Source organism: Pseudochaenichthys georgianus, chromosome 24 (genome assembly GCF_902827115.2).
Source record: "Pseudochaenichthys georgianus chromosome 24, fPseGeo1.2, whole genome shotgun sequence".
Taxonomy (NCBI): domain Eukaryota; kingdom Metazoa; phylum Chordata; class Actinopteri; order Perciformes; family Channichthyidae; genus Pseudochaenichthys; species Pseudochaenichthys georgianus.
Genome location: NC_047526.1, coordinates 34,935,505 through 34,947,021, shown reverse-complemented (window position 1 = coordinate 34,947,021; position 11,517 = coordinate 34,935,505). Strand labels below are relative to the sequence as shown.

General features: G+C 40.7%; 1 protein-coding gene across 1 annotated transcript; it reads left to right on the top strand.

The window, feature by feature from the left end:
• The first annotated feature begins 7,379 nt into the window (after positions 1-7,379).
• LOC117440288 (uncharacterized) lies at positions 7,380-11,290 on the top strand. Its single transcript, XM_034076592.2, has 7 exons — positions 7,380-7,620; positions 7,856-8,188; positions 8,332-8,616; positions 8,770-8,856; positions 9,261-9,353; positions 9,453-9,481; positions 10,806-11,290. Exons 1-7 carry the CDS (start codon positions 7,560-7,562, stop codon positions 10,869-10,871), a joined length of 954 nt encoding a protein of 317 aa, XP_033932483.1. The 5' UTR covers positions 7,380-7,559; the 3' UTR covers positions 10,872-11,290.
• Positions 11,291-11,517: the final 227 nt, after the last annotated feature.

Sequence of the window (11,517 nt, the reverse complement as noted above, 5' to 3'; positions counted from 1 at the left end):
TGTTAGAATGTGTGAATGATGAGCTCATGTTTAAAAATGTATTGGAATTCGCTGGGTAGCACTATCTCTGTTAGACTCACACACACACAAGACACAACCAGCTGTGTCAAATCCCAGGGGCGGTCCACACATTTCACTAGCCAGGGGGCCCCACTGATAGATGGAGGGATTTGGGTCCAATCGTTAAAGATTGGGAGTCAGTCACTGATTGGGCACCTACACACACAGAATATGTCATGTACTCTATGTCACGTGACGTGTATCAAAGGAAAATGTGCACGAACGTAGCCGTTCTGCGCACATTGCTGTTGGTTGAGGATAAGGTAATTCTCATATCTCTGAGCTTCCTGCCGCGCTTTCAGATGTGCCATACTCACTCTGGGCAGCTCACAGATATGACGTAGGGTTAATGTCCACGTTCACGTACCGTACTCATTGAAACGTGAAGCTGTTGATGGCCAGTGTTTACCTCTCTGCTTAAACAAGGGGTCATTATTCCGTGTAACGATTCCAGTGTTTCCTGTCAAAAAGATCAGAGACAAACCTCCTGACGAGTGGAGATTTGTCCAGGATTTACGATGTAAATGCAGCTGTGCATGCACGCTCGTCCGGAATTCTTATCTGATTATTTCCCAAGTTCCAGCCTCTGCAACATTTTTACTGCCATAGATGTCTCAAATGCATTTTTTCCAGTGTTCCGGTACACAAAGACAGTCAATTTTTGTTCACATTTGAATATAATGGTAAACCTTACACATTCACACGTTTGTGTTAAGACTAAATGTTAAAAAAGTCACTAAGCAACAGATGATGTCATTCTTGCGTATGTGTTCATAACACACGGCTGTTGTTATGCTTGCTGTGATGTTACCTTAGTCCGTTCTCTGCTTGTAATTATGCCGTTACAAGCTTCAAAGTTGTATTTATCATCTGAATTTGCCGAAACAAGTTTAATATTCTGAAAGCCAATACTTTGAAGATGTATAAGTGAGGTGTCTTGAGTAGTCAAAATTACCTACAAATCATTGTACACACGTGTACATATTATTCTATTTTTATGCAGCTCTGTGTGATTTTGTAGCTACAATTCAGACTAATACACTACCAGAAGTGGAATAAGTACTCAGATATTGTAGTGAAATTAGAAGTACTCAGATATTGTATTTGAGTAAAGGAATAAGTACTCAGATCTTGTACTTGAGTAAAAGTAGAAATACCAGAGTGTTACAGTAACAGTCCTGCATTCAAAATGTTCTTCAAGTAAAAGTAGAAAAGTATTATCAGAATATAGTGAAAGTAAAGACAGTAAAAGTAGTCATTGTGCAGATTGGTCCATTTCAGAATAATATATGTGATATGTTTTATAATGATTGATCATGAAAGTGTTCTCAAAGCTGGTGAAGGTGCAGCTAGTTTGAATGAATTTGTATTCTGCAGGGTAGCTTGTGGATTCACTCCAGGTGGAACTAAAGTCTGATTTAACACTTGATTATATTTCACATCATTCATCCACATCTGTGAAGTAACTAAAGGTATTAATACATGAAGTGAAGGAAAAGTACACCATGTACCTATGACTTATGTTCACTTCCAACCTAAAAGGACCTAAAAAATAGTAATCAATAATGTATTGAAAAGTTATTTGCTGATTGGTTTTTATATCGGCTCAGCCAGGTTATATGGGAGGCCCAGTCTACGTACACTCTAACAACAAATGCCTTGGCTTAACAAAGAAAATCAAGGCAATAGGTTGCATCGATGGTTATTGAGTTAAGACAACTTCTATTGAAATGTTGTTAAAGCAACAAAGTTATTTGGGTTAGGGGAGAAGGCTTTTCCTCTGCAATCAGAGATGTTTTCAATTACCACTCACTTAATAATTGGTAGCATAAACACACGTTTTTAAGTTGATTACTCCAAAAGTTCCAACTTGTTTTACCGTATGATTTAAATCTAATCTTAAATTGTATGTACTTAATTACCACATGTTGAACATGAACACATGTTTTTAAGTTGACAACTATTTATAAATTAAGTTGCTCCAAATAATATTGTATCAATAGGGTTTTTCTCTTAGCTTTTTCATGTTTTTGCCTTTAAAGAAAGAAATTAATTGATTCCACAACAAAAATATTAGGCAATTCATTTTTTTTTTTTTTTTAACTACAGGTGTTTATTTCAACACATGATGTTTCAAAAGGAGAGACTTCATTTAGTTTGAATATTGCCTGAAGACGGTTGACGTAATTTCCATTGTGTGCACACCTACTGTAGACCGGACTTAAAGACAGACAGGTTTTTATTGTTTGGACTTAAAAGACGTTCCTCTGACCAACGCTGACCTCATTTTGTATGTTGATGGGTCTGCCTCTTTTTTTTACCAAGGGGGCACTAATTTATTTGTTTTTTTTTTTTTTGTTGTGTTTTTTTTTTTGTTTTTGTTTTTTCTGTTGTTTCAGATTCTGCTGTACTCCGTTCTGGACCGCTTCCATGTCACCTCTCAGCACAGGCAGCAGAGCTCATCGCACTAACTGAAGCCTGCACGTTTGCAGAAGGCAAAACCGTGACTATTTACACTGACTCATGCTTTCGGGGTAGTACACAATTTTGGGGCTATTTGGAAGTGTAGACAATTTCTTAAATCTGATGGCAAACCAGTACTTAACCATGTGCTGGTTGCAGGCTTACTAGACGCCATTCTGCTCCCATCTGAGGTTGCAGTCTGTAAATGTGCCGCACACGCAAGCAGTACAGACCCAGTTTCCCTAGGAAATGCGTCTGCTGACTCAGCCGCAAAGGCAGCTGCCCTGATTCCTCTCGCACCTCACGCACACTCATTTGTTAAAATCCCTGTCTCCTCCTTTACTGACAAAATGTCATCACTGACTTCCATGAAGCAGCTAGCTACGCCAGTTGAGAAGGCTCAATGGAAGGCTGCTGGGGCTGTTTTTTGGGTTGGCCCAAATTCTAATCCATGTCTTCCCAGACATTTTTTCCCTCATTTCGCTAAATTGACACATGGGTGGGATCATGTGTCAAAAGGGGGGATGTTAGAGTCTATAAATCAGGAGTGGTTCACAAGGGGGTTCACAGTAACAGCTCAAAAGCACTGTGAAGAATGCTAATCTGCATTATGCAAAATTACAAACTAGCAAAATGCTGTGCAGACACAGGTCTGTCATGGACACAAGCTCTGCCCATTGTGCTGATGTACATGAGGATGCGGAAAAGAACACGGAGTCAACTCAGCCCATTTGAAATCCTATGCTAATCCAGATGGGACTCAAGGCTCCAGGATGTCCTCCTCCCTCCACAACTTTGTGTGAGGATGCTATGTTGTCATATTGTGTTAACCTATCATCCACTTTAGCGACTGCCACTGGTCCACTTCACCATCTCCAACCGGGCGACTTCGTGCTGGTTAAGGATTTCCAGAGAAAGAGCTGGAAATCCAATCGTTGGCAGGTCCAGGTGCTTCTGGTCACCCAGACAGCGGTCAAGGTCGCCGAGAGAGCTACATGGGTCCACGCCAGCCACTGCAAGGTCGTGGTCACAGGAAAGGAGAAACGATAGAAACAGATGACAACAAGTGACATGTCCAAGTCACCAACAGATGACAACAAGTGACATGTCCAAGTCACCAACAGATGACAACAAGTGATGTGTCCGAGTCACCAACAGATGACAACAAGTGACATGTCCAAGTCACCAACAGATGACAACAAGTGACATGTCCAAGTCACCAACAGATGACAACAAGTGACGTGTCCTAGTCACCACCAGCACCACACTTGCACTACATACACCAAAACACACTACACACAAGGTGTCACGAGCGAGTGCCAGCTGAGCGGTTCCATATGCTCTCTGGTTCCTCGTTTGTGTTATCAGTGTGCGAAGTCTGACGGTCCGTGTCACGAAATCGACCGAGAGAATACACTCACACACTCCATGGAACATTTCCCCCTCGTGATGAGGGCTCGCCTGGAGAGACGACAACGCAACCGTGAGCAATGTGAATGCTACTGGAGAGCCTGGACACTCATAGAATGGTTCCTCTGCATACTTGCCATGATAGTTGTGTTAGGACTAGTCCTATATTTTATGTATCCATTTCAGCACACAGCATGTCAGCCAAAATCGAGGTATCTAAGAGGTACATGGGGAAAGCAGGGCGAACCACATTTATTTTATTTTGGCGTCTGTATGTATGTATCCGGCGCCGACCCGTGTGGCACATTTTACATAGACATCGCGCCCAAAACTCAGACCCGGAAAAGCGTAAGCAACCTTTGACGCCACTGTTGACATCCATAGGTACATCTACATTTAATCTATACATAGGCGATAAGGACCATAGCAACATTGATGTGGGTCAGACCAGTAATGGGATCACCGGTAACGTCTGGTGGCACACTCTGATCATTCTTGCAGGCCGCAGGACAAAATGGGTCATGTTATGCATGCACTCTTTTCCCCCAGGACTCATCAATGTCCGTGCCAGTTCGTCCGCGCTCTCTGACCCAGGTTGAACACCTCTGCGCGTTTATGGCTCTGACAAAGCCCATCAAGGGTGAAGACAGCGTAACCGAGTGGCGTTATGCTAGGCAGCTTCCCCCACCATGCAGCAATCGGTCTAACTCCTCTTTGCGTGCATCCACGCTTGACACCACATACGCAAAGTACCAACCCGTCAGCCATGTGCACCCCAGTCATTTGAGAGGGATGAAACACAACCTCTGCATCCAGAGAGTTTACCACAAAACGTCTCTTACAACACCTTATCTTTCCCTAGGCACTACTACTGGTTGTACTCGCATCCTACGGAACACATGCGGTGACGGTGCTTACAAAATTTCGTATTGTCACATATCTGGTGCCCCTGAGAGAATCCTTTCTAACGTAGCATTCCCTGATGTTAAACATATTTCCCTCCAACTGGCCTGGCCCAGTGATGCTGGGTTTAGCGCGCCAGAAGATTACGTTTGGTTGTGCGGCAACAAGCTCTATCAAGTTCTGGCTCCCCTTTGGATAGGGACATGCACTCTAGTGGATTTGAATCCAGCAGTCACTGTACTCACGTCCTTAATGCACACGACACATCATTACCCAGAGTTCCAACACCCCGACCACCACAAGGTAAAAAGAGATATGACGTCCGCTGTCAGCTAAATTCATGGGTGGCCTCTTCCCATGGTGGGGTACAGCAAACAATGCCCATAAAATAGATACCTTACACGTCCGGCTAGAGAATCTGACTTATGAGACGACTCAAGGCTTCCAGGCTTTGACCCCATTCATAATAGCCTCTAGGAACATGCTCATGCAGCATCAATTCGCTCTTGACCTTTTGTTCGCCTCAAAGGGTGGCCTGTGTCATGTGATCGGTGACTCCTGTTGCACTTACATTCCCGACGCCACCAAGAACATCACTGACACCGTGCTGCATCTTAACAACCTGTTAGCTTTCGTTCAGTATACTACTATTCCATTACAAGACAATCCTTTGCGCCACAGTGAGATAGATCAGCTAGAATCAGAAGAGTCTGATTCCGATTCATCAATATAATCATGTGTGTATCTCCTCTTTTATGCTTACATTATATTGGAGTCTGTCCTCCACAAAAACAGCCAGTTTTCTATGATATATTTGTGATGTGTTTACTTAAACCAGCGATGGAGTGTATTCATTGATGTGTTATATCAGTCTATCCTATCATTTGTTTTTTCTATTGATCAAGTATGATCAAAAGGGGGGAATGTAGTGGAAAATTTTATTATTATCATCCTTATTATTATCCTTATTATATCTTTCATATGTTTAAACCAAATGCTTCTTATTTCCTCTTGTTGTGCTTTTACCATTATTATTCTATTATATTCTCTTATGAGTTTCCCAGTCTCTGCAAGGCCACAGCTGTTTCAGCAGACTGGGAGACTCATACACAGTCAGACACATCACGAACTTCCCTGCTCTGAGAACCGTTATGCTATCTACTCAAGGCCACTGGGTGTCTCATAACAATCTCCCCGTGTGAACAGGGGAGTTATAATATTCCCACTCTTTCCTTATATAATCTCTGCTTTTTCATTGTCCTGCGCACTCTCGCGCAGACTATCTTATACTCTGTGCGACTTGTGACATTATTCAATCATTATATCGTGTATTTGAAGCTTCAAATAAATAACCAAAAGACAGCTTTTCTCGATTCACCATTTATTTGTTATGATCATTTGACTTGTACTCTCCAGCTGTGTTGGGCCCTAGATTTCCATAACAGTAGACAGTCTCACGCATAACTTCAAAAGAGACACCTAGATTAACATCAAAGGCTTTCACCAGTGTCAAATCACACCTGCCTGTTATAACACCTCACATCAAAGGGGAAAACATCAAAGGCTAATTAGATTAGACAACAAAGGGCTCTGAGGGCACAGGGGCCAGACAACATAACTTCAAAAGAGTCTGCCTTAATCAACACATCAAAGAATTAGACAACAAAGGCACTACACAGGGGGGCTTTTCACACCTACCTGTGATAACACACATCAAAAGGATCTCGAACAATGGGAGGCGGGACTTAGCTCATTAACATGATTGTACCCAATCACATCAAAGGATCTCGCAATGGGGGCGGGACTTAGCTCATTTGCATAAGGAGGGAGAGGTGTGACCTGTCACATCACCTGTCACTTTTTTGACGAAAGGGGTATGGTTACTACTACTCTCTTCTCCTGGCTGTTCATGTGTGCTGTAAAACACCCCCATGAATCACATCAAATTGTAAATCAAGATGCGTTACTGCAAACGATAATCTTAGCTAACAATCTTCACACCTGCACCTTCCTCAGTCCTTTTGTTGTTGGTTTGACCAGCAGTGCATTGTGGGACTGGAAAAAGTGTACATTTAAGACTCAAATTGAGCCTTAGAATAGTTTGATTGTTTGGGGATTATATTGAATCTAGACGTTGAGAATTATAAAAAAAAAAGCTTTAAAAATATGTTAGGCTGTTTTGAGATTGACAAGAAATTAAGACAAACAAATATCCCAAATAGTCTAAATGTAACTGTTGTAAATATGCAGTGGTGTTTAGTTATAAATCATTTATTAGAATCACACAAATTCTGTGTTTTGTATTTAATAATTCTGTGTTCTTTATTTATTAAACGTTGAATACCTGACTGATATTAGTGGGCTGAACCTCCAGGATTCAGTCACTGTACACAGAAGATTATTTTTGTGGGGACTTCCCCCCTACATATCGTGTCCCTCACATTTTCCTCTTCCCTTTTTTGTGAATGTTCCACGTGAGAAAAGTTGGTGAGAGGGAAGAAAACAATTTAATAACTACTGATGTTGTTGTATATTGTCAGGTACGTTCTACATTTCCTCTTCCCTTTTTGTGAATGTGTTCCACGTGAGAGCAGTCATTGTGAGGGATGGCTAATTTAATACTGATGTGTTGTATATAGTCAGTGACTAAACGGAGATCGACTGTATGCTGGCTCGGATCTCATCCATCAACAACATCAAGATCAGAGAGACGGAGAATCACGATGGACGAGTTCAAACGGATTCAAATGTCTTTATTTCTCGTTCTGCTGCTTCAGTCTACAGGTAAGCATTCCTACAACAAGTACTGAATATGACATTTGAAAACACAACGGTCATTTATTCATCATGAATGTTACTTTATTACCTAACCTCCTTTTAACAAAGACAGAGAAGTTTTCTGTTTGTCTTCCAACGAGGGGAAGGCAACTTTTAGACACATCGTGAAACTTTTGTTGTATCTTAAATGAACATTTGTATTCCTCTGTATTCTTTATATTTCTCTCTTTCGTTTATTCAGGGGCTGCAATTGGACAGCGACCCCTCTCCCTCTCTGTCAGAGCTGGAGATGAAGCCACTTTGCCGTGTAACTATGTGATCCATGATCAGGATAAATGTAATGGTACTTCATGGTTCTTCACTGATCCAAGAATCGCAGTAGCGCTGGTTAGTGGTGGGCAGATTTTCAAAGAAGCCAAAGCTAAATCAGACAGACTGAGAGTTACAGAGAAATGTGCTCTGGTTATAAAGAAGGTCACAGAGGAGGATGCTGGAGGTTACATCTGCACAGATCAGTTCAGATTAGGAGAACAACAAGATTCAGGCTCTGGGGTTTATCTGTCTGTTGTTACCAGTGAGTATTTAAATCATAATGTTTCCAAACTCTATGGTTAGACGTATACACTGATTACAATGAAACCTTACAATAATTATGATTACAGGGATGACGTTTTTTGTATTATTGTTGTCTTTCTCTCTCAATATCTCCATCTTCAGTGACTGAGCATCAGGACAATGATGAGGTGACGTTATGCTGCTCTGTGGCGACATATGGACGGTGTAGACACAGAGCGAAGTGGCTGCTTCAGGGTCGAGATGTGGGTAAAGATCACAGATATATCACAGAAGAAGATCACAGAGAGATAAAGACATCACAGTCTTCCTGCTCTGCCTCTGTGACTTTTCTGAGTAACACAACAAGGTCTGAGTTGTTTACTTGCGAAGTAACTGATGTGTTCACAGGAGAAGTGCAGGTGTTTCCCTTCAGGCCTCAGTCCTCAGGTGAGAACATGTTGAGCCATTCAAAGTGACTTAATTAACTCATATATTTTTACTTATTTAATGATTTGAAGTTTTATTATTACATCACAATTTAAATTGCCCATAAGACAGTTTTCAAGTGAAACATGTGTTGATCTGTGTTCGTCTGTTCAGGTGAGGACACAGCAGCAGCAGCAACAGAGAGCGACTCCAGATCAGGTTCCCCTACGACAGCTTCTGTGATCACTGAATATTCAAGAGGTTGTTCTTAGTTTTCTTTATAGAAATTAGTTTAATTAACTTTTATAACGACACTAGTCTGAAATTAAAGTAAATGATTTATTTATTTATATATGAATATTGATTGATTACAAATCTTTCTCTTCAATCAAATACTTTTAATTGGTTTGTTTTAAGCTGCTTTTTTTTAAAAAAGGAAATACATTTCCACGAGAAATAACATCACATCTTTGCACTGATTTGCGTTCAACGTGATTACATTTAGTTAACGTTCAGCCTTCAGTCCTCTGGTGAGAACATGTTTAGCTACTAAAGATTTGTTGAGTTTTGTTAATCCGTTTCTCAAACACCTGAAAAACTGAATCATCAACAAAATGTACTTTTTTATTAAACTCTAAATGTTATGATTTGAATTCCTCTTCCAGGTTGGTGGTGGTGGATCATCATCGTTGTGATAGTGGATGTTGCAGCTCTCACAATAATCGCTGTGGCTGTCATCAGACGGAAGAGGACTCAAGGTGAGGACATTCACACATTGTACTTTACAAACAAGAAGCTTTTGATAAACCTGGATTTTAACTGTGGAAGATTACATTGATGCTCTTTTGCCTCTTCAGGACAGAAACCTCAGACGGATGAAAACATTGTAAGTTTTATGGATAAGAAGACAAACGTTTTGACAGTTGTTACGTCCCGTCCCTCTACCAAGCGGTAGTGGCTCGTGGGAAGACCCGCAACATAAAAACAACCACGCCAAACACAGAATTTAGTTATCGACGGGCATTTATTTTCAGCACAGCCGTAACTCACATGCATGCCTACCGGCAATAAGGAACCAAGTCTGGACAGAAGAGACAGAGAAAACACAGAGCACGTAACAACAACAGTAAACATTTGAATCAGATCAAACGTAAATAGAAAGAGATGAGGGGGACGGGGGGAGAGGATGAAGGGATAAGTTTTCAAATAATTGAGGGGTGGTTGAAGGGATGTAGGTATAATGAGTTTTAAAAGGATGAAGGGACAAAGGGAATTAGGGATGAAAGGTTTAAAGGGATGAGTGGATTTAGGGAAAGATGGATATAGGGAGGGAGGAAGGGTTGAGGGGATCAATGGATTACAGAGAGTAGGGTTGAATGTATGAAGGGATGAAGGGAAGGAGGGATGAAGAATCTAAGGCAGGGCTGTCAAACTCAATTTCTTCGCGGGCCACATCAGCATTATGGTTGCACTCAAAGTGCCGGTTGTAACTTTAAGACTATATATCAAAATACATATGTAAATATTTAATATATATAAAATAATGTATTATATTTATATTACATCATTGCCTCTGCATTGGATTATTATCGGACAGGGTAATAACTTCATAATTAACTACGTCTGAAAGCAGAAGTCTAGGGCAAATCATTGCAAGTCTCTTCACTGAGAATGTTACAAAATGATTTAAAAAAAAATCTAATTATGAGAAAAAGGCAAATTCTAAGAAAAAATTAATATTTTGAAGAAAATAAGTCAAATTCTGAGAAAAAAACTTGTTCTGAGAAAAAAAGGCAAATTCTGAGAAAAAAGTCAAATTTGAGATGCATTGTGGGATATGTAGTTTATGGGCAACGTGCTTCTGTAAATCGGCATGTAACCGTATAATATTCTTTGCAATCACTTGAGGGGCCGCATGAGATGAAGTCGCGGGCCGGATTTGGCCCCCGGGCCTTGAGTTTGACACCCCTGATCTAAGGGATGTATAAAGGGATGAAGGGTTGAAGGGATGTTTAAAGGGATGTCAGGAAGGAGGGATGTAGTGATGGACGGATGAATGGAAGAAGGGAAGTGGGCAATGAAGGATGAAGCGTTCAAGGGTTTTTGGGAGGAAGGGATGAACTGATGGTGCGTTCAGGGTCTGCTGACTAAACTGTGAACTGTGTTTACTTCCTTTGTAACCAACCCAGTGTTGTTGTTGTTTTCCTCAGGTGCGTTATGGTGTAGATGATGGTACAGTGAACTATGACAACATCAGACCTCCTGATGGAGTTTGAGCAACACTTCTCCCTCCATCAGACTCCACTGATCAACAACGTCTACATCCATCATCATGTTTCACTTCAGGAGTGGAAGATTAAACATCATTTTCAGTTATCTATTGTATAATTTATGACATTATGCAGCTGGATTTGAACTCAGTCTAACAGGAATTAGTTTTTAACGCTTGTTTACTTTCTCATATTATCTTCCAGCTGAAGGTTTCAGAGCTGATTTTAAGATGTATTGCTTGTTGTTGAAGCTACTGCAGATTTAGTTCGGTTTAATATTTCTGTGTGCAGAATAACTTATTTTAATCCACTTTCATTTAGCGTTGCTGTTAACATGACATATGTTTTCAGCATTCATTGAGTCTAATCTAATTGAGTCCTGATTTATATACTGTATATGTGCAAATAAAGACATGTTTATCTTAGACCTACACTGTGTTTTGTGATTCCTTCATGTACTAACTACTATTACTATGAATATCATGCCTTTACTTATAAAACAACCTCCCTCCTCTTCTCCACTTCTAGTGAGCCTTCCCTCTGTTGGGTATAAAAGCAAAGCAAAGAAATGCACCAAAAGTGACACGAGAATGCTCAGAAACATAACTCAGGTTACCCTTAGATGCCCTTAGAGTAACTGGACCCTACGCTC